Source organism: Bufo bufo, chromosome 1, assembly GCF_905171765.1.
Source record: "Bufo bufo chromosome 1, aBufBuf1.1, whole genome shotgun sequence".
In the NCBI taxonomy this organism is placed as follows: domain Eukaryota; kingdom Metazoa; phylum Chordata; class Amphibia; order Anura; family Bufonidae; genus Bufo; species Bufo bufo.
Window position 1 is genome coordinate 740364433 of NC_053389.1, and position 24236 is coordinate 740388668.

A 24236-nucleotide genomic window follows, 5' to 3' on the forward strand; every position below is an offset into this window, starting at 1 on the left:
ATGCTGCAAAAAAAGCAAACAAAAAAATCGGGCGCATGTCATTTTAAAGTGCACTTTCAATGCAGAACTTCCGCCGTGAAATTTGAAACAAAAAAAATGAAGCATTTGGTCCATTATTTTCTACTGCATGTTTCCTTCTAAAACACTGCAGGGAATCTCTATCAATTCAGTTCCATCATGTGTGTACATACACTTCGAGTGTGGCCAAGCCAGGGCCATCCACAGCGACCACCGGCCACATGGTTTTACCACAAAACTGTCGTTCATTGGGTCCGTGGGCAGGTTTAGCATGGCCATGGGCAGACAGACGTACTTGATGCATAGGGTATAACAGGGATCAGCAACCTCCGGCACTGCAGCGTTGTGAAACTACAACTCCCAGTATGCATACTTGCTCTCTTCTCAAACTCTTACAGAAATAAATGGATCATGCTGGGAAGGGAATTGTAGTGTCACAACAGCTGGAGTGCTGAAGGTTGCTGATCCCATTATACTCCATGCATCAAGACTGCCTGTAAAATATCATGGCTATGGAGCAGAACGAGAGAGGGGATGATAGCAGTAAATATTTATATTCATACAGACAGGCGATATATAGTAATTTAAGGCTTTCAAAACCCCCACATACTGAGCTATGCACAGAAATATAGCATCGATTTCTCCATCTGAAAAATACAGCTCCCTATTGGCACATGCTCATTGTCCTGGCTTAAAGCTGTTCCGTACATTAAAGTGTAGAAACACAGACTGAATATACAACATGCAGCCGGCTTCATCTGAGGCCAGATCGAAGGAGCAGACATTCAGGACAAGGCACGTACAGCCCTCAGTGACCCACTTCTGATAACGTGTGTCGTCCATTTTAAGCTCCATGTAAAATCAATGCTCTAATAAGTGATCCAGGAACAACAACAATAAAAACACCAGACGGCTCGGCCTACCCAGGTCTGTACATTTTCTACGAGCTGCAAGAACACGTACATTAAGGTTATCGAGTAAGAAAACGTAGAACCTGCATCACACCACGTTCATAGGGGATGTGTCATTTCATTTTTAATAGTTTTGACTCTTGAGGATCTCATGCACATTAGATGTTGGCAACGCACCAAAGAAATGTGCATGATGGTGTCCTGACCCTCCCCAACCCTCAGATGTTTGGGGAAAGAGCATCTTAAGTTGTACATGCCTAGGAGTGTAAATTCTTGTGAACACCAAAGTGTATTAACATCTGGGACATTGATGGCATAAATCGCTAGGATATAGTATAGATGCCCCCATCTCCAGAACGGACCCCTGAAGTGAAGACGAGCGCACTCGGCACGCACTGCCACCTTCTGTTCATAGCGGAGCTCTAGCTTAGGCTTCTTCTGACAGTCTCCGAGCAGTGAACGGAGGGTGCTCTTCTTCCCCTCATAGGCCCTGTTCTGGAGAAAGGAGCAGGTCCCCGCGATATGCCATCAAAGTCCTTTCACCCTGTGGCCTTTACTGTTCTTTATTGGGTTTCTACATTTGTGTCATAAGGGAATTATTATGTACCGTATTTTTCGGAGGAAAATATGAAATAAAAATAATATTCATCAGACCTCAGATTGGACATAAAAATAAATAAACGTACCTCTACTGCTCCGGAGACGCAGGCCACTCTGAGATCCACTCACCCTGCCTGGTCTCTTCCGGCCAACGCTGCACTGTGAGCCGACATTGCACTGCGTCAGGTCATAGGTGCGCGCCTACATGCCCTATGATCTAATGCTGTACGCAGTCAGGACAGAGGGCAGAGCAGATCAATGCAGAAGACAAGGGTGAGGGCGAGTACAGTTGCGCAGTGCTTCCCTCACAGCTCCCCACATGCTGATGACGACCTTCATAATGGAAGCAGTCATTAGCATTCGGACTATAAGACGCACTGTCACTTTTCCTTAACTTTGGGGGGAAGGGAAAGTGCATCTTATAGTCCGAAAAATACGGTAATTGGTGACCATTAGCGAAACGTGTTGTGTTTAGTTGTCCTGCTTTGTAGCGTACAAAGGACCTGACTAGTAATAAGCCAATGTCCAAGATGGGACAACCCCTCTAATTGATTTTAAACAGAAAAGGAGAGCAATTTTATTTAACTGCAGGTCGTTTGGAGAGGACAGAAATAGGAGGCCATTTAAAGCTCTTACATCACCATCTTTAGCAAGTCTCCTGCCGCATCTCATACTATTGTTCTCCAGTTCTTCTTTATTGATTTCTTGAGGGCTACAACAGATAATAGAAACATTGGCTTTTGTTACTCACGTGTACTGTTAAGTACATAAAAAGCTCTGCACAAAGGTTGATGGACTTGGGTTAATACCTAAAAACCCTCAAACCACAGATTCAAGCTGCGCTCACATGAAACCAATAGCATATTTTAGGCTTGGCCAGAAATCAGCAGTTTTGATTTCTGATTTAGTGCCCACAGTTACTGGATTAATACGTTTTGTAACGATTGACTCAGTGGAAAGGGAAACCAGAAACTTCATACTTTTAGACAGGCAGTGATAGATTTACACAGTGTATCAGGGGAGCAGTGTATATTTATAAAACCAACATTCTCCCATCACTGCCCCACAGACATTGTTCCCCAGACTGCAGAACGCCAGATCAGCCCATGTATGAACTGGGTAAATCACCTGTAATGTATAATACCTAGCTGGTCAGGAGCCTGCAAAAGGAGAGTTGGGGTACTTTCCACTAGCGTTATCTTCCGTATTGAGTTCCGTCACAAGAGGCTCAATACCGGAAAAAAACTTATCAGTTTTATCCTAATGCATTCTGAATGGAGAGCAATCCGTTCAGGATGCATCAGTTACGTCCCTCTACGTTTTTTGGCCGGAGAAATAACGCAGGCATGCTGCAGTTTTCTCTCGCGCCAAAAATACTGAACACTTGCCGGAATGCCGGATCCGGCATTAATTTACATTGAAGTGTATTAGTGCTGGATCCGGCATTAAAGAGGACCTTTCACTACAATAAAAATCTAAACTAAGTATACAGACAGTAGAGCGGCGCCCAGGGATCTCCCTGCACTTACTATTATCCCTAGGGCCGCCGCTCCGTTCTCACGGTATAGGCTCCGGTATCTTCATATGTTCGGCTCAACTGGGTGGAGCCTGCCGGTGTCTCCTTCTCCAAGGCTGTAGCGCTGGCCAAATGCAGCGCTCAGCTCATAGCCCGAGAGTTTTTTTTCCTCTCAGGCTATGAGCTGAGCGCTGCGATTGGCCAGCACTCCAGCCTGGGAGAAGGAGACGCCGGTAGGCTCCACCCAGTTGAGCTGAACATATGAAGATACCGAGCCTATACCGGGAGAACGAGCGGCGCCCAGGGATAATAGTAAGTGCAGGGAGATCCCTGGGCGCCGCTCTACATGTCTGTATGCTTAGTTTAGAATTTTTATTGTAGTGAAAGGTCCTCTTTAAGTGTTCCGGCAAAAACGGATGCGGCTTCCGGTCTGTGCATGCAAAAGACTTTTGAAAATGCAAAAAAAAAAAAGTATCTGATCTGTTTTTGCGGATGACACCGGAGAGACGGAAACCGGTATTTCAATGCATTTGTCAGACGCAATCCATCTGACAAATGCCATCAGTTTGCGTCTGGATTCCGGAAGCGGCAGGCAGTTCCGATGATGGAATTACCTGCCGGAATCCTCTGCAGCAAGTGTGAAAGTACCCTAGGGTCTATTATATGGGCCTGTAATAGGAACTTCTAAATAGAGGTACACCAAAATAAATCCCCCTCCTAAACAGTGATATACAGTACAGACCAAAAGTTTGGACACACCTTCTGATTCAAAGAGTTTTCTTTAATTTCATGACTATGAAATTGTAGATTCACACTGAAGGCATCAAAACTATGAATAGAACACATGTGGAATTATATACATAACAAACAAGTGTGAACAACTAAAATATGTCATATTCTAGGGTTTTTCAAAGTAGCCACCTTTTGCTTTGATTACTGCTTTGCACACTCTTGGCATTCTCTTGATGAGCTTCAAGAGTAGTCCCCTGAATTGTTTTCACTTCACAGGTGTGCCCTGTCAGGTTTAATAAGTGGGAATTTCTTGCCTTATAAATGGGGTTGGGACCATCAGTTGCGTTGAGGAGAAGTCAGGTGGATACACAGCTGATTGAAACAGTCTATTCAGTAGGACTATTTGTATTATGGCAAGAAAAAGCAGCTAAGTAAAGAAAAACTAGTGGCCATCATTACTTTAAGAAATGAAGATCGGTCAGTCAGTCAGCCGAAAAATTGGAAAACTTTGAAAGTAAGGCTATTTGACCATGAAGGAGAGGTGATTGGGGTGCTGCGCCAGATGACCTGGCCTCCTACAGTCACCAGACCTGAACCCAATCGAGATGTTGGGGTGAGCTGGACCACAGAGTGAAGGCAAAAGGGCCAGCTAGTGCTAAGCATCTCTGGGAACTCCTTCAAGACTGTTGGAAGACCATTTCAGGGGACTACCTCTTGAAGCTCATCAAGAGAATGCCAAGATGTGCAAAGGCAGTAATCCAAGCAAAAGGTGGCTACTTGAAGAACCTAGAATATGACATATTTTCAGTTGTTTCACACTTGTTTGTTATGTATATTAATTCCACATGTGTTAATTCATAGTTTTGATGCCTTCATAGTCATGAAAATAAAGAAAACTCTTTGAATGAGAAGGTGTGTCCAAACTTTTGGTCTGTACTGTAGCTATGCAGATTTGATTTCAAGGTTCTGTCCTGGGAAAGTGTGAGGCTGCTGTTATGTGGTGGCGTTGTAATAGAGACAAGTGTCCTTTCTCTCCCTAAAAGAAAAAAATATATAAAAAAATAACACTTCGTGCTATAGCTAGGGACAAATTTGCCTTTCAGGGTCATGGGAAAGCTGGGGTTACCTTTCATAATGTAAAAAAGCTGCTTAGGCTACTTTCACACTTGCGGCAGAGGATTCCGTGAAAATGTATGCAAGCTGATGCATTTGTCAGACGGATCAGAATCCTGATCTGTATGACAAATGCATTGGAATGCCGTTCCGTCTCTCCGGTGTCATCCGAAAAACGGATCCGGGCTTTTTTATTATTTTTTTCCACATTTTACGCGGTCTGAGGCACGCGCAGACCACAATGCCGGATCAGGCATTAATGTTCTGCAATTTTGGACCGAGCTAAAACTGCAGCATGCTGCGGTATTGTCCTCCGTCCTGAAAAGTCTAATGACTGAACTGAAGACATCCTGATGCCTCCTGAACAGATTGCTCTCCAAACAGAATGCATTATGATAAAACTGATTCCGGTATTGAGCCCCTAGGACAGAACTCAATGCCAGGAAAAACAAGATTTTTGTATAACTTACCAGTAAAATCTCTTTCTTGCTCTTTCTTGGGGGACACAGGAGACCTTGGGTATAGCTCAGCTCCCTAGGAGGCGTGACACTAAGTGAAAACTGTTAAGCCCCTCCTCCAGCAGCTATACCCTCAGCCTGGAGAGAGAGACTACCAGTTGCGTGTCCAAGTAGTGAGAAAAGACAATGACCAAACAAAGTGGAACCAACAAGACAACTACCCGACAGGGGCAACCAAACCGTAACCTGTAGAACAAAAAACGATAAGTGGGTGCTGCAGGGTGGTGGAACCCTTGCCCTTGGCGCGGTAAGGCCTCAGCAATAGCCAATTTGATGAAGCGTGGACCCTCCGGAACCACAAAAAGAGTCTGTGCGCCGAAAGGAGCTGGTGATCTCCAAGTAAATCTTCAAGGCCCTAACAACGTCTAGGCGGTTGCAGTTCCCGTTCCCGGGGTGGGAAGGGGAGGACCACAGAGATGGGAGGACGATATCCTCATTGTGATGATAGGCGAGACCACCTTCGGAAGGAAGGAAGGGACGGACGGAGACAGCCTTATCTTGGGTGAAAGACCAGAAAAGGCTCAGAACAAGAAAGGGCCGCCAATTCAGACACCCAGTCTGAGAGACGGATGGCCACAAGGAAAATGACCTTACAGGACAGAAGTCGTAGGGAGAGCTTCCGTAACGGCTCGAAGGGGGAAGACTGGAGCGCCGAGAGCACAATATTCAGGTCCCAGGGAGAATCGGGGACGGTACAGAGGAAACCGAGCGAGCCACTCCTTTGATGAAAGGTCTTGACAGGCCCGAGAGGGGCCAGGGACGCTGGAAGAGGATGGACAGCCGCCGACAACTGACCCTTCAAAGAACTGAGGCCCAGCCCCCAAGCCAGACTGGAGGAAAAGACAGGACCGTGGGGGAGAGCGAGAAGTGGAGAGGGGGAACGCACAGATTCTCGTAGAATCCCAGGTAAGACCTCCAAGTCCGATAATAGATTCTGGACTAGGGTTGTTTTGGGTATCGAAATTTCGATACCCGATCGATACTTTTGTCCCGGTATCGATACGATACCGGGATTTCCGTTTTTTCGATACTGGGCTGCGCTTCTGCGCAGTCTAGTATCTCTGAACATGAGCGCGCTGCTATCGGCGCGCTCATGTTCTCTCTCAGCAGCACGGGGAGAAGGAAGCTGTCCTCCCTCCCCCCTGTGCTGCTGCCGCTGGCTGCCACCAATGAGAAGAGAGGCGGAGGAGGGGCGGCAATGAGAAGAGAGGGGCGGAGGAGGGGCGGCAATGAGAAGAGAGGGGGTGGAGGAGGGGCGGCAATGAGAAGAGAGGGGCGGAGGAGGGGCGGGCGCACTGCGCCACCAATGATAGGATTACTATCGGAGCGATGGGAGGAGACATCAGCTTCACTAGTGGGCGTTCCTTTTCCCTGCGCTGCGATTGGACAGCGCTACAGCCAGGGAGAAGGAACGCCCACTAGTGAAGCTGATGTCTCCTCCCATCGCTCCGATAGTAATCAGCAGCATGTGGAGCAGGAGAGGAGACAGTAATGGGGCACTGCGGGCGAACGGAGCGGCGCCCAGGACTAAATGGTGAGTGCTGAGACATCGCTGGGCGCCGCTCTGTGTGGCCTAATAGTGAAAGTCTGGACTCATATACAGTAGTCAGTCTTTAACACTTACAGGAGGCGGGTGCCGGCAGCAGAATCGCATTGCCGGCACCCTGCCCCTGACAGGGAGCTGCGATCAGCGGCAGTTAACTGCCGCTGATCTGCTAGTACCCGCCTCCTGTATAAAGGGGTAAAATCATTGGTGGTGCAGTGTGCCCCCCCCCCTCAATCCCCCCATCCCATTAAAATCATTGGTGGCACAGTGTGCCGGCCCCTCTCAACCCTCCAGTATTAAAATCATTGGTGGCAGTGGCCACAGGGACCTCTCCACTCCCCCTCATTGGTGGTGCAGTGGCAGCTTCTGATCGGAGCCCCAGCTGTGTAAGCCTGGGGCTCCGATCGGTTACCATGGCAGCCAGGACGCTACAGAAGCCCTGGTTGCCATGGTAACATCCCTGATGCTGTGTGCACAAAGCACAGAGCAGCAGGGACAGTGTGGAGTCCTATTCACCCTGATAGAGATCTATCAGGGTGAATAGGAAAAGGGATGAAAGATCCCAGGTTCTAGCCCCTAAGGGGGGAAATAGTTATTAAATAAAAAGTGAAAAAAAAAAAAACACTAAAATATGAAGTATAAATCACCCCCCTTTTCCCAATTTCACATATAAAATATATAAATAAACATATTACATCGCCACGTCAGAAAAGTCCAAACTATTAAAATATAAAAAAAAAATCTAGGTGGTGAATGCCGGAACAGAAAAAATAAAATAAAAACTGCGCGATTCGCCATTTTTAAAAATGAGGAATGCACGTGGCTTTTTTTGTTTATTTTTTTCGCGTGGTATCGAATGGTATCGAGTATCGCAATACTTTTTCATGGTATCGAAACCGAATCAAAAATTTGGTATCGCAACAACTCTATTCTGGACGAGGCAGGCTTCCGGGCGCGGATCATGGTGCGAACCACATCCGCGGAAAAACCCTGTCTCGTCAAAACGGTGGTCTTAACAGCCACGCCGTCAAATGTAGCGACCTTAAATGCTGGTGGAAGATCGGTCCTTGAGAGAGGAGATCTTCTCTGAGAGGCAGCGGCCACGGCGCGTCTCCCAGGAGCAGCATCAGGTCGGCGTACCAAGACCGGCGAGGCCAATCTGGAACGACCAGGATCGTGGGAATGCCTTCTGCCACGATCTTCCGGAGAACCCGAGGCAGAAGGGGGATGAGCGGGAACACATACAGAAGGGCTCTGGACAGGAAGGTGGGAAGCTTGTGGTTGAACCTGGAGTCCATGAGGTCCACATCCGGACGACCCCAACGAAGGCAAATGGACTTGAACACGTCCGGGTGTATCGACCACTCGCCCGGATCGATGGTGGTCTGGCTGAGGAAGTCCACCTTCCAGTTCTCCAACCCTGGAATATAAACGTGAGCTTCCGCCCAGAGGAGAATGCGGGTAACCTCTCGCATTGCCGTGGTGCTGCGAGTGCCCCCCTGGTGGTTTATGTACGCCATGGCTGTGGCGTTGTCCGATTGTACACGGACGGGATTAGCAGAGGAGTCCAGTGTCGGAGTGACAAGAGGACGTTGATCGGCAGCTTGGACTCCGATCGAGACCAAGTGCCCTGGACGGACCGGATTGTCCAGTAGAGTGTGAATGTCTGCGGAGAAGACGGCCGCACACTTGGGGTCCCGCGGAGAATTCGGAGGGAGAGACGCAAACTCAATTTTGTATCCGGGGGATGCTATTTCGAGCGCCCAGGCATCGGAGACATAAGACTGCCAGACGTCCCTGAAAAGGAGAAGGCGGCCCCCCACCCGGGAGGGTGGGGGCGCACCTTCAGGCGGGGGACTGCTTGGCCGTTGAGGGGCGGGCAGCCTGTGACTTGCTCCAAGAGGGCTATGCCCGAAAAAAGGGCTTCTTGCGCCTATCTTGGGAGCGGCCAGAGGAGGAGCCGGCAGCGAATCGAGGCCGGGAGGACCGGAAACTAGATGAACCAGAGCGGCCTCGAGAGGCGCCCTTGGTTCTGGACTGGGGAAGATGGGTGCTCTTGCCACCCGTGGCTTCTGAAATAATCTCGTCCAAATGGGTCCCGAATAAACGGGAGCCCGTGAATGGTAGCCCCGTTAGAGAACGCTTGGAGGTGGTGTCCGTCTGAGGGCTGAACCCGAGGCAGCAAAGATGGCTTTGGAAAGGGACTCCATACGACGGTCCTCGATGGAATGAAGCGAGGAGTCGTCTGCTACAGGAATGGCCGTGCTCTTAGACAGGCGGGTCACGGGAGGGTCAACCTTAGGCGGGGACGCCCACGTGACAACACAATCCGCTGGAAATGGGTAACATATGTCCAGCTTTTTGGGAGAGGTAAAGCGGCATCAGGGCGAGCCCAAGCTTTAGAGACCATTGAAGAGAAGTCGGCGTGGAGAGGAAAAACTTTGGACGCCGTGTTTGGAGTGGAGAAAAGACACGCCGGCCTGTTCAGTGCTGGGAGGTTCATCATGTATCTTAAAAGTATCACAAATGTTAGTGATGAGGTGACCCACTGCGGAGGCTAGTTTGGACGGCAGTGCCGAGTCCATGTCCCAATCCGAATCCGCCAGATCCCTCTCAGAGGGCGAGTCCTGTGGGGAGAAGAAGCCCGACTGAGTCTGCACGCGTGGCGGAGAGAGAGACGTATCTGAGGATGATGCGCACTCTGTCCTGGAGCGCTTCTGAGAGTGCCGGGCCCTGGAGGATTCACTGGGAGCGTGGGAACCAGTGGGGGTGTCAGAAGCGGAAGTCCCCGAGGGTGCGACAGGGGGTGTGGCAGCCTACGGGGTAGGCGGTCTGTCTACAAGGCGGCCTACTATGTGGGTGAGACTTTCCACGGCCTGGGACAGGGATCTAGCCCAGTCTGGCAGGAACAGGCAGCAAAGAGAGAGAGACAGACACCAGGAGCAGCAGATGTCAGCGCTGGATGGCTGGAAGTCCCCAGAGGTAAAAGAGGCAGCAGCGGTGGCTGGCAGGTTCCTTTCCTCAGCAGAGCGGCGGGAAGAGAGCGGAGCACGGGAAGATAGGCCCCGCCGGCATTGCTGGAGAGTGCCGCATGCGTCAAAATTAACCCCTGTGAAGAGGAGCAATGAAGAGGAGCCGCCGGACCTGAGAACTAGCAGCCCGCCGGGACTCCCGGCAGAGCTGAGGGAAGGGACGCTCGACTGCCGCCCATTTAGAGCGCCCAGGTGACGGAAGATGATGCGGGGGGTCCATAATAACCGCAGACGTGGTCCTGGATGTCAGCAAGGATAAGAGTACTGCGGCCACCTGACTAGGTTGGCTGCAGCGCCGGTGAAAGGAGGATAAAAGGTAAGGGAACCCCTAGAATTTTATGCCCCGTGATCCCAGACTCCAAGTTGTTTGCAGACCCCAAAGGCAGAGGAGGGGGAGGGAGAGGGGGAGGGGAGTTGGGCTGGAGCAGCCACCTCTCACCGTCCTGCTGTCTTCACCCTCGGTCCATTCCAGCAGGGTCGCCCCTTCGGCTACTGGCACCGCAGTGGCAGGACGCTGGAAGAGGGACTTGGCGTGTGGGCGACCGTTAAGCTGAAGGGATGCAGGGGAGCTAGGCTGCCCTGGTCCACCTTGTCTTCTGTGGGGCAGCAGTGCGGGTGACCGGCACTTGCGCAACTCGACCCCGGGAGAAACAGAGAGGTCCAGGCGTCTCTGTTGTCCCTGAAAAGGAAACCAAAAATAGATCAAAAATAAAAAAAATGATAAGGAGAAGCAGCCCTGCAGAGCAGGGAGTGTCTTGACTCCTTGGACACTAAGCAAAAAACTGGCAGTCTCTCTCTCCAGGCTGAGGGTATAGCTGCTGGAGGAGGGGCTTAACCGTTTTCTCTTAGTGTCAGGCCTCCTAGGGAGCTGAGCTATACCAAGGTCTCCTGTGTCCCCCCAAGGAAATGGGTGAGAAAGAATAACGCTAGTGTGAAAGTACACAAAGTTTTGCCATTTTCATAAATTTTACAGTCCTCTGAGTCCATTCAAGTGTATTAAAGTTAACAACCCCCCTCCCAAACTTCCCGTGTGACTATGAGGTCACGTTAGTGCATATAGACTGATAAAAGCCATCTTCAGCCGGAGATGGAGAGGCTGGGAGGAAGCAAACTGCTTTCTGTAGAAGTAAAAAGTAGAGGTAAATATGGATTTTCCTTAGCAGGTTATGTTTTTTTCCTTGAATTTCAGGCTTTAATAAAAAGCCCTGACCATGATCTCGGCTTTCTCTCCTGCTTAGCTTATTATTTTTTTCTGCAGTCACATGTTGAATATCCATGTGATTCTGCTTGCAGTGATGATGCCTTGTACAGCAGGTGACCAACTGAGGAGCAGCAATCGCAGCCCAGCGGGACCACCACCGTGTCAGCGCTAAAGCACTGGGTGATTTAACCAGTGAACAACATTTGTTTTTTATGTTATATTTCATACGGTTAGTTCAATTTGAATGCAATCCCTTTAAAAGGGCTGCCTGAGTTTTCATATAACCCCTTCTCGACCACCCGCGTAAATATACGCTGGGGGTCGGTTATTTAAAGATGGCGCCCAGTTGCAAGTAAAGCGGGTGTCATAGCTGCCAGGTGCCTGCTGTTTTAAACAGCAGACACCGGGGGCTAATGTATGTAATCAACGATAAACCGGGAGCATACATCCAGGTCGTGCAATGGCTCCCCTAGTGGGAAGTGGTGTGTGTGTGTGTGGTGTGTGTGTGTGTGTGTGTGTGTGTGTGTGAAGTGGTGTGTGTGTGTGTGTGTGTGTGTGTGAAGTGGTGTGTGTGTGTGTGTGTGAAGTGGTGTGTGTGTGTGAAGTGGTGTGTGTGTGTGTGTGAAGTGGTGTGTGTGAAGTGGTGTGTGAAGTGGTGTGTGTGTGTGTGTGAAGTGGTGTGTGTGTGTGTGTGTGAAGTGGTGTGTGTGTGTGTGAAGTGGTGTGTGTGTGTGTGTGTGTGTGGGGGGGGGGGGGTGGGGGGGGGGGTGTGGGTGTGGGGGGGAAGTGGTGTGTGTGTGGGGGGGAAGTGGTGTGTGTGTGGGGGGGGGAAGTGGTGTGTGTGTGGGGGGGGAAGTGGTGTGTGTGTGTGTGGTGGGGGAAGTGGTGTGTGTGTGAGAGAGTGTGTGTGGGGGGGGGGAAAGTGGTGTGTGTGTGTGGGGGGGGGTGGTGTGTGTGGGGGGTGGGGGGGAAGTGGTGTGTGGGTGTGGTGTGTGGGGTGGGTGTGTGGGGGGAAGTGGTGTGTGTGTGTGGTTGGTGGTGTGGTGGGGGGTGTGGTGGTGGGGGGAAGTGGTGTGTGTGTGTTGGGGGTGGTGGTGGTGTGTGTGGGGGGGGTGGTGGTGTGTGTGGGGGTGAAGTGGTGTGTGGTGTGTGTGTGTGTGTGTGAGCCTCGGTCCTCACACACAGGAGCAGCTATGTTCCTATGTGGATCCTGACTAAAACCAGGCTAGGATCACGTGCCAGATGTACAGCACGTGATCCCAGAAGTGGACGCCGCATGAGACCGTGGCGCTTTTCAGAAAACCCCTTTAACTTTGTCTATACAATAAATACCACCATATGCTGAAGTGAGACAACACAGTGATGATGCACCAGAAAGCAAAGGAGGACGTCTTTGCAGTGGTCTTCCCCAATTTCACCACAATTCCCATTCAATTATGCTGAAACATCTCACCTCTGCTTACAACTAACACTTCCTCCAACTCCATGCATTACTACTGCTAGGTATACATAATCTGGAAGCACAGCAGAGACAGGGTTTGTCATGTGCACGGCAAAAACAAGACTGAAGAAGGAAACTGATCTATGGTCTAAACGAGCCCACAAAGAGGTAAAATCCCTTAAACCAAGTTTGGAGTCATCAATGTCTAGGTCAGCCTCTAAAGGTTAGTCTATGAAAATCTGTAAGCAACATGACAAGAGGTTTCCCAGAGATGCCTTCTTCCTTTCATCCTCTGGCTTTATTTTCAAGATTGCTGCAGGGCTATTCCAGGAAGCTTTGAATTTCTTGTACCATCTAGCATTTCCACAGTTCATCAAGAAAAGCTATATCCCAGTAGCCTAGTAATGAGAAGATTATTCACAGGTAAACCTAGCAGAGTGGATTGTCCCGCAGGACAGTGCTGAACCTTGTGAAGACGCAGCAGAGCAGGGATGAAGGTGAGGCAGCGCTGGCATCATCACAACGCCTAGTTAACAATGCCAAGGTGTTTCATTTAAAAAGGGAAAAAACTTTGCCTGAAGGCTTTATTACTGAGAGATCAAAAAGGATTTGCTTCGTCTCCCCGACAAATTCCAGCCTCCACAAAACCAGGTACTGTCTCGCAGAACAAAGGACGATGGCTGCCGTTAACAAGGGTGGAATATTATCCCATCTTTGATATTTTATACCTGGGACTAAAACTTTGTGCAATAGGAGACATCATTCACACAACCATATAAACCGTCCAAGTCGGAGTGGTCTGTTCTGTGCCAAAAATGGGAGCCGATTTAATCACAGTAAAGCCACAGGCTCAGGAGGGTGAATACTGCATCTCTGTACTACAAGAAGAGACGGAGCAGGCCACCATTTTTTAGGCACGTGTAGGTACAGTAAGGTCCAGGTACCTCTAGGAGTGCCCGGTAAGGCTCTGGAAAGCAGACAGCAGTGATATAACAGGTGATAAACAGGTTTAACCGCCGTCATTATGTATCACCTATCCACAGATTAGGTCATAAATCCATGATCACCGAGTGCTGGGACCTCCACAGTTTATGGAGAATGGCGCCCCCGAGTCCCCTGTGTGAATGGAGAGGTAGAGCCCATGCTTGACTGCTGCTACATTCACTTCTATGGACTGAGTACAGAGCTCAGCCATCTCGGTCAGTCCTGAAGAAGTGAATGCTGCAGTGGTCATGTATGGAAGCCACCAGGGAGACTTGGGTAGCCCTGTTTTTCTGGGGGTCGCACTGCAAGGCCTCTTTTACACATCGTAATGGCGGAGGAGATGGGCATTAGAATAGCGGTGCTCCAAGCCTTCTGGCCGAACCCTTGGTACTTAAAAGAGCTAATTAGCATAACAACAATGACCTCTTGGGAGCACTGCTCCTGTACAAAGATAACAAGGTATTGTTTCAATCAACATGATCAACCCTACTAAGCAATATGCCTGGTTTAATAGGGTTGATTGTGCTGACTGAGGCTCTTGAAGTCAATGGATACATTAGTGGTCCATGGACTGACGCGTTAAAGAGGCCTAAGGGTACTTTCACACTAGCGTTTTTGTTTTCCGGTGTTGAGTTCCGTCACAGGGGCTCAATACCGGGAAAAACGGATCAGTTTTATCCTAATGCATTCTGAATGGAGAACAATCCGTTCAGGACGCATCAGTTCAGTCCCTCTTACGTTTTTTGGCCGGAGAAAATACTGCAGCATGCTGCAGTTTTCTCTCCGCCCAAAAATCCTGAACACATGCCGGAATGCTGGATCCGGCATTAAGTGTTCCGGCAAAACGGATCCGTTCTTTCCGTCCGCGCATGAGCAGACCTTTAAGAATGCAAAAAAATAAAATAAAATAATACCGGATCCGTTTTTCCAGATGACACCTGAGAGACAGATCTGGTATTTCAATGCATTTGTCAGACGGATCCGCATCCCGTTGACAAATGCCATCAGTTGCGTCCGGATTGCCTGATCCGGAGAACGGAACTGCCTGCCGGAATCCTCTGCCGCAAGTGTGGAAAGCACCCTTAGACAACAGAAGGCAGAAGCTCCCAAACAAATGTTCAGTATAATTTTTGGCCATGTCGCGCCGACTTTCATTTTATACGACTGTGGAATGAAAGCCCAAAAATCAGGTTTAATGAAGGCCAATAAGGAAATTTCCAGCATCTGGAGATAACCTGGCCCCCATGTCATGTTTCTTCCTCCTGGGAGTCTATGTTTAGCAATAGTTATCACGGTCTTGAACAGAGGAAGATAGCATCCACAAATGTGGTAAAATCACCCGGTGTTCATTATCCTGCTCAGCACGGAGCATAGTGAACCACTGCTGCTTGTACACAGAGGACAACCACTCTGAAATGAGAAACCAAAATTTACCACTGCTGGAAATCATCATGTTAGCAGTGCTCTTCACACGGTGAAAACACATCACATAGGTTGGCCTATTATAGCTGCCATAAGGAAATATTCTCATATAAAAGAATAAAACAAGTATCAAGTAATTACAAATGTAGTAAGTTTTCCTCCTGTGCAGGGCCCCTTCTTCTTGTATGCGATATCCCGGTCTTCAACATGGTGACAAATGGCTGTGACTACACTGCATATAGGGGCTGTTCACCAGCTTTTGAATGGATAAGAATCACCATTGCTTCTCTGCTCTAAGTGTCATGCTAGATCAGCGGGATATTTTTGAAATTCTATTTAAAAATCTGACAGGGAGGAAAAACCAAAGGCTCTTTTACGTTGTGCCGACACAGAGGCAGGCAATTATCGGGCACAAGCTGTTCATTTCCCAATAACTGCCTGCATGTTACAGGAGGTGAGAGCTGCATTTACAAGCACAATCATGCCGCTGTATGTCATTTCACGGCAGATCCTCTTGTTCACACAGCATGATTTGCTGCCCCAGAAATAATGACACTGCTTGTTCATTGCTGCGCCTTTAGCTAGGGCAATTATCAGGAAGAAGGAGCGTTCTTAGGATCCTCCCAATAATTGCCCCTGTCACTTGCCTGAGTAAAGGGGCCTTTAGGATGATGCAAAATAAAGGGTCAGCTGCTGTGCATAAGTGAAGGGACTGTAATCAATGTGCAATACTGAATCCATAACTGTACTTGATACGAGCTGTAATACCCAAAGCAAATGTGGATAAGGCGGGAATGTTTAGGGTTCCTTTAATACAACAGTAACTAGATATCTGGAGAAATATGGAGTTTGGCTGCATAGAAAACAGATTATATAGCACAACACACAACTGTCACCGAATCAGCACCGACGGAAATAAGAAAACAAGAAAAAATGATGGCACAGCTGTCCAGAACAAATCACAAGCAATACTTAAAAGGGGTTGTCCGTCTTGATCTCCCTGTGCGCCCGAGTGATATGCGCCAAATTTATTAGGAGGCACATTGCCCCATAAAGGGGTTTTCTGGGATTTTAATATTGAGGGCCTATCCTCAGGATAGGTCATCAATATCAGATTGGCAGGGGTCTGACACATGCCATTTCCGCCAATCAGCTAGTTTAAGGGGAGAAGGCACTGTCCCATTCAAGCGCAGCCTTCCCTTCAATGTCTACCTACTTGCTGTCGACATTCACCGCGTGTGAGCAGGTGTAATTACAAGCGTTCCATTCACTTCTATGGGACGGCTCCTTCCTATTCAAGTGGTTTTATAAAAAAGGAGATTTTTTGTGTAACTCACCTGTAAATCTTTTTCTCGTCTTTTCCATGGGACACAGACCATGGGTATAGCTTAGGCCATTACTAGGAGGAGACACTATGCAAATAATAAAAAACAGCTCCTCCTCCCTGGCTATACCCCCATGCTCCAACAGGAGGACCTCAGTGCGTGCAAAAGCAGTAGGAGAAGAGATCAGAAACCAAATAATTAACAAAGAAAAGCAGACCAAGGAACACCCGCCATCGGGCACGTTAACCATAAAGGTCCCACTAGAATAGAACCAACCCCTCTGCAACAAACAAGAATGGGTGGAGCTGTGTACCCCCATTCCATTGGGGGACACAGACCATGGGACGTCCTAGAGCAGTCCATGGGGTGAAAGACCAGCACCTCCAGAGGAAAACGTCTCCAACGGTTAAACAGGAAACACAGCCTGCAATACCTTGCACCCTAGGCAGCATCAGCCCGACGCCAAAGAGTGCAGCTGGTAGAACTTTGTAAAGGGTATGTAAGGACGACCAGGTGGCCGCCTTACAAAGTTGTGATGTAGAGGCTCGATTGCGCCTAGCCCAGGAGGCCCCCACCGCCCTGGTGGCGTGCGCGGTAACCCCCGCTGGGGGAACCCTACCCCGGGACCGATAGGCCATGGCAATAGTCGACCGAATCCACCGAGCCACAGTGGAACCTTGGAGGCAGCCAGACCCCTTACGAGGCCCCTCGGGAACCACAAAAAAGAGTCAGCGAAATGGGCAGTAACCGACAGGTACACCCTAAAGCACGGACAACATCCAGAGAATGGAGAGCGCGCTCCTTGGGGTTCTCCGGAGCGGGGCAACAAGGCTGGCAGGACTATGTCCTCATTAAGGTGGAAGGCGGAAAACCACCCTGGGCAAAAAGGAAGGGACAGGGCGCAGTACCACCTTGTCTTGTGGAAGACCAAAAAGGGCTCTTTTAGAGGAAAGGCGGCCAGCTCAGATACCCTCCTGATAGAGGTGATGGCTACCAAAAGACCACCTTCCAGGTGAGAAAGCTCAGGGAAATATTCCTCAGGGGCTCAAAAGGTGCCGCCTGGAGAGAAGACAGAACCAGGTTCAGATCCCAGGGGGCAAAGGAGGGACCGAATACGCCAACCCCTGCAGGAAGGTCCTCACCGGACCTAGCAGAGTCAGAGAGCGCTGAAAGAAAATGGCCAGAGCGTAGACCTGACCCTTCAGAGAGCTCAGGGACATTCCCATCTCAAGACCCGACTGGAGAAAGGAGAGGACCCACTGGAACGGAGAAATGAAAGGGGAAAAAACACCTATCTTCTCACAAAAGGCAAGAAAGGCCTTCCAGGTACGATAGATATCCGGGAGGAAGCTTGTTTCCTGGCTTTGATCATGGTCTTCACGACAGAGTCCGAGAAGCCCCTCTTCTTCAAGATGGTGGTCTCAACAGCCACGCCGTTTAACGAAGTGGTTGTAAATTCTGGTGGAAGAGAGTCCTTGAGACAGCAGGTCCCCCTGAGAGGAAGAGGCCACGGAACGTTCCGCCAGCATCCGAGTGACCTCCGAGAAACAGGCGCGGCAAGGCCAATTGGGAGCGATGAGGATGGTCGGGATTCCTTCTGCCTGCGACCCTGCGAAGAACCTTTGGGGGTAGAGGCAGTGGTGGGAAGACAGAGGAGTGCGAAAGTCTTGCCACGGAGACACCAGAGCGTCCACCCCATACGCCTCCGGATCCCGAGCTCTGAGTCAGGAACGTGGGAACCTTGTTGTTGAGCCTGGACGCATCAAGTCCACGTCCGGGGGGGCCCCAACGACGACAGACGTCCTCGAATACGTCCGGATGCAGAGACACTCTCCCGGATCCACCCTGTTGCGGCTGAGAAGTCCGCCGTCCAGTCTTCGACCCCTGGATGTACACTGCAGACAATATTGGAACGTAAGCCCTCCGCCCACTGGAGGATCCGCTTCACCTCCTGCATCACCGGCCGGCTGGGGTTCCGCCCTGATGATTGATGTAGGACACGGCTGTGGCATTGTCCGACTGGATCCTTACCGGGAGACCTGTTAGGAGGGGGGGTCCAATGAGACAGAGAAAAATTGCTCTGAGCTCCAATATGTTGATCGGAAGGCAGGCTTCCACTTCTGACCACACCCCCTGAACCATCCGAGCCCAGGAAACGCCGCCCCAACCAGGAGACTGGTATCGGTGGTGATGACTGTCCAGGAGATTGGGAGGAAGGATTCCCCGAAGTAGATTCTGAGGGGACAGCCACCACGGGAGGTTTCATGCGAACCCGAGGAGGAAGGCGGATCCGAGAGACCAGACCCTTTGATGTACTGTCCAGAAAGGCAATCGCCTGCTGCAGACGCCGAGTGTGAAACTGGCAAAGTAGACTGCCTCGAAGGAGGCCACCATAAGCCCCAGAACCTGGAGAGACACGGGGAATGCAGAAGGCGAGACACCGACTCACGTATCCGTAAGAACTGCAATCCGGGAGGAGTACTCCGGGCTGCAGTAGTGTCCATAATCATCCCCCAGGAAGGTCACCCTCTGGGAAGGTTGGAGAGAGGACTTCGGGAAAGTTGATCAGCCAGCCGAACTGTTGCAGAGTCTGAACAGAGATCCTGACGCTGTCTTCTGCTGGGGATGAGATGATCGGCGCCAAGATCTTTGTGAATACCCGCGGGCTGTCGCCAGCCCAAAGGGAAGGGCGACGAACTGATTAATGACGGTCGCCAATGGCGAAGCGCAGGAACCTTTGGTGAGATTCTGCGATAGGGACATGCAGATAGGCGTCCCGGGCTGTCCCACCGATGCGAGGAACTCCCCCTGGAAGAAGATGAAGCGATAACTGAGCGGAGGGATTCCATCCTGAACCTCCGCACCCGCAGGGACTTGTTTAACAGCTTCAGGTCCAGGATCCGGACGCACTGATCCCCTCCTTTCTTTGGAGGAAAGAAATCGTTCCGGAGGTCTGGAAAACGAATTCTATCTTGTAACCGGGAGTTACAATTTCCAGGGCCCAGGCGTCTTGAACGTGAGCCCTCCAGACATGCTGAAAGGAGAGCAGACGGCCCCCCACCGCAAGCGGTGGGGGCGCTCCTTCAGGCAGAGGACTGCTTGGGAACCGCAGGGCGGGCAGAACTCACCTGGAACTGAGAGCCGCCGGAGGAGGGGGCTGTCACAGACCTGGAGGAGGAGGAGGAGGAGGAGAAGCGCCGAAAGGACTGGTTTCTAGAGCCAGAGGGGCGAGCTCTGAAGGCGCGCTTGGATCTAGATTGGGGCAGGTGTGTACTCTTGCCCCCCGTAGCGTCAGAGATAATCTCATCCAGCTTAACACCGAAGAGCCTGGAGCCCGCAAAGGGGAGGTTAGTGAGGGAGCACTTGGAGGAAGCGTCGGCGTCCCAGACCTTCAACCAGACCTCCCTGCGCTGCGTGACCGAGAGGGCCGAAATCCACGCAAAGAGAGTGCTGACGTCCAATGAGGCCTCACAGAGGAATGTTGTCGCCTGGGACATCTGGAGGATGAAGTTTAGGGTGTCTGCAGAGCATCCTGCTCCACAAGGTCCTGATGATGGCGCTGCCACCACACGAGAAGCGCCCTGGCTACACACAGGCCGAGGCGAATGCGGGCCGCAGACCTGTGCCCGCCAGAGAGAATCTGGCTTTGGAAAGAGTCCAAACGCCTGTCAAAGGAGTCCTGTAGGGAGGACCCGTCCAGGACTGGTATTGCCGTATTCTTAGCCAATCTGGCCACCAGCGGGTCGACCTTAGGAGGAAAGACACTGCTGCACGTTATCTGCCGAGAAAGGTAAAAGAGTATCCATACGCCTCGTAGCAAAAAAACGGTGATTAGGGCGTTCCCAAGCCTTAGAAGGACCTGGCGAACTCGCCATGAAGGGGAATGTGACTGCCTCCGGTTTCTAGAATGGAAGAGGGGGGATTCCATGTCAAAGGTGTCACGTACCGCCGTGACCCAAGTCTGCCACCATGGTGGAGAGCTTAGGTGAGCGTTCCGGCTCGTGTTCCTCATCCGAGCCGGACCTTTCCCCTTCAGACCTGTAATCCCTGCGAGAGGGAGAGACTTCGAACACGCCTCCAGGCGAGGGGGGGAAGCAGAGTCATACCGAGGAGGGATGCTGCTGCGTACGCTGCCTCTTAACGGTCGAGCGTACTCTGTGGGGGGCACCGGGAGGTGGAGCGGTGCTAACCACAGGCGGTGGGATCATTTGGCCGCCATGCGTTCATTAAAGGCCACGGTCGCGCGCGAGAACTTGGGCCAAGGTCCACGGCCGCCCTAGCTATGGCAGAGGCCCCAGGAGGGCCTCCGCGGGCCTCTGAAGGGGCGGAGGAGGGGACTGGGCTGTTTTGGTGGGGAGGGGGAGGAGGAGGTGGATGATCCTGTCCCGAGGCAAGGCAAGAGTCACAGGAGCCCGTAACCCGAAAGTGGCAAGCAGCAGGACCTTACAGGATCCCAGTGGGACCTGGTGTCCGCTTTAGATTTTTGGGGGGGCCTCAGGTCTTGGCATGATGGCGGCAATCCCGGAGTCAGGGTCTCCTACAGCTTTTGGAACACTATCTGTCCTACCGTGACCTGTGAGGAGCTGGAGTAGCATTCAAGCGTAGAGAGGAGCTGAGGCAAAGCGGAAGCGCTGGAGCTGACGCGATAGGCTCCGCCCCCCAGTCACGTCACAGATCGCGCGCGGGAACTATGACAAAAGGCAGACCCCGGCTCCGAAAATGGCGCCCACCGCCAGAATGCAGGGAACAAGAAGGAATCCCTCCTCCCTCTCAACCAGCCGGACCTCCCAGATCCACAGGTAAGCCCTAAAGAACCGTGTCACAGTGTGAGCACGGGGGGGAACTTGCAGGAGAGCCGATGTACTTATCCGAGTCCTGCAGTCTTCACCCTCTGTACCAGACCAGCAGGGGGTCACCTCTTCAGTCATCTGGCACAAGGAGTGGCAGTGCACTGGATAGAGGGCAGGACTAGGTGACCCCGGATCTGGTAGGCCACCGGAGCTGCAGGTCGAGCCAGGTTCCACTTATCTTCTGGGGGGAAAGGGAGGTAGCCGGGGACAGCCATTCGACCCCGGAGCTCGCTCCACTGAGAGACCAGGGACGCACCATGCAACCCTGCATCCTCTGTTTAGAAAAAAAACAAACAGGAGAAGAAAAAACTCCAGGGACAACCCTGTTGGAGCAGGAGTGTCACCTCCTTATCTGACACCAAGCTAAAACGGAGGTCCTCCTGTTGGAGCATGGGGGTATAGCCAGTGGAGGAGGAGCTGTTTTTTATTTGCATAGCGTCTCCTCCTAGTAATGGCCTAAGCTATACCCATGGTCTGTGTCCCCCAATGGAATGGGCGAGAAACAGATGACTTTATCGTCCCCCCCACTACCATGTCAGTGAACCTGTATTGCAGCATGGTGCCTTTCATTCTTCTATTATTACCTGAGGGTATCAGAGAGTCACGCTCAATGATCCTTGCTGATGCCAAGTCACTGATGATGTATTGCATACGCAGGTGCTTGAAAACTGACACAAATGGGCAGCCCTGTTCAGTTTCTAGAAAGGTGATTCCAGTATCTTCTAGCTCTAAAAAAAAAAAAAAAACAGGAGACGTGAGATAAACCACTGCCAAGTTTATGGAAAAATTCCTTCAGCAGTGATATCCAGCTGGTGCATAGTACCCTTACCCCGAGCGTCCATTTTAAATTAGGTGTTTAAGAGATATAGGAGATATATATATATATCACACACCAATACACAGATATGCGGCAGTTATGACCGCCTGTGATTTTCTTATTGAGGTTGAGTTCAGGCTAATCGGTAATATTACTGTGACCTGTGACCTAAGTGGACGATTTACCAACCTTTCTTGCGTTTGGAGAACCAGGAATCTGCTTCCGTGAGAAGCTGTTTTAAGGACCCGTTCCAAGAAGGCACTATTTGCAGGAACATCCACTGTTGGAAAAATAAGGCAAATTAGACAAGAAGACAATCGACCCCTCTGGGATTTGATTACAGAAATGACAGATCATGGACACTGAATGTCCATAATGTTATCCTCATCGTCCATCCACAAATTGGCAATGTTAGGTTTCTGTGTTAAAACCACTGGCATTCTCATCACATGCCACCGATATGGAGCCTGTGGTCACAGGGGGCTTGGCCCTGAACATTTCCCTGAAAGGATGTAGCATTTTACTACAATCCCACTGAAGGACGCTCAGGGCACAGAGATTTTACAATTTCCATTGAGTGCCATGGTAACACTGTTATAAAAATGACCGGTGCACTCGGCTCCCCCTAGTGGTGGCTGCAGGCAGACAGTTTTATCATAACTTTGTCAAGGGAAACAAATGCTTTTAGAGGTGCATCTTAAACATGTACCTATGAACGTTTCTGGTGTATATACTTGGACAGTTATGGTGTTGAAGCTCAGTGCCATATTTATGAAGATGTACTTAGTTGCAACCAGTATTTGACCCAAAAAAGAAAAAAAAATCCTCAACTTTTCTACTTAGAAAAGTATTGGAAAAAAAGGTATACCCTGACATTTTAACCCAAGCCAGATTCATCAACTGAGTGTTAAAAATGTGATACCTGCTGCACGGGGGAGATAGACTGGCACCTGCTAAGATCTGCTAAAAATTAGGATAGACATTAACATCATAAAATAAGGGGGGAGAATTTTTTTTCAATCAGTAACTTTGTTGCAGCTTTCAGTGGCTGGCGGGGTCCCAGATTACAGTGTACAACCCTGATTAAATAGGTCCGACAATACGACATGAAGCCCTGCAGATTGTCTCCTACAGATAAATGATGTGTCCATAAAGGTGCCCTTCTTATCTCATTCCTATTTTCAGTGTATAGTCCTTCATATGCTAACTGCATGCTAGACCCGAGCTTGTTCTGGTACCAAAATAGTAAAAACTGCCTTCTCACTCACATTAATAGCACAGCATGCTGCTAGTATGACTTCCACCGGGGGTGGGCAGAAATGAAAAATACATTATATGAAGCAGATGCTTTCTTCAAACGCTATCTGTACCCAGGGAGTTTTGCCACTTTCTTCTTCAGGCCCACAATACCAAATCTGATCAATAATTATAATGACGGCGAGTACATGGACGTGGGTTAACAAGGACGTGCATCTCTCTTCTGCAAGATTAGGTCAGAAAATGTATCTAATGCTCAGGTAATCAATATTGCTTCCTATGCCCTGATACCAAGTACTGTCAGGCCATTTACCATTTAATCCACAGTTTAGAATGAGCAATTCCAGTTCACAGCTTTCTGATGAGATTTCTACTAATTATGAAACACAAATTCACAGCAGATTACTAGAAAAAAGATACAGTAAACTAAACCCCCCCTTTATATTAAATGGGTTGTCCCGAACCGACAAAGCACTTTTAATTATGGCCTAAAGTGATTAGCACAGGCTGGTTTCACACGAGCGAGTTGCAATGCGTTGAACTTGCGGCGTGTGTCTGCGATAGCTCCTGTCCTGACGTATGTCGCACTGATAGGATCGCATAGCATTATATTGATTTATGATGCTATGTAACCCATAGAGGTCTGGAATGGTATTGGATAACACTGACATAATTGCTGTCAAGTGTTTTACAATACATTCGCAGAACTCTAAGGGCATCAAAAATCATATAATGCTTTGCGATCCCATCAGTGCTACATACGTCAGTACGGAGCTCTCGCAGACAACACGCCGCAAGTTCAACGCATTGCACTCGCTCGTGTGAAACCAGGGCTAAAGGAAAATAAAAATAAAACAAGCCACTTATTCACAGTTGCTCCATATCACCTGGTCTCCATTGCTTCCCGGCCCCCTGAGGCCCATAAGTGAGAAATAACATCCATGGTTACATGC

General features: G+C 50.0%; 1 protein-coding gene across 1 annotated transcript in view; it reads right to left on the bottom strand.

The window, feature by feature from the left end:
* Nucleotides 1-24236, bottom strand: part of GMCL1 (germ cell-less 1, spermatogenesis associated) — a 142209-nt gene that overhangs the window by 23526 nt on the left and 94447 nt on the right. The window contains 4 exon segments of the mRNA XM_040414434.1: nucleotides 2166-2241; nucleotides 14935-15022; nucleotides 21794-21937; nucleotides 22216-22306. Coding sequence (XP_040270368.1) covers nucleotides 2166-2241; nucleotides 14935-15022; nucleotides 21794-21937; nucleotides 22216-22306 — 399 coding nt within the window.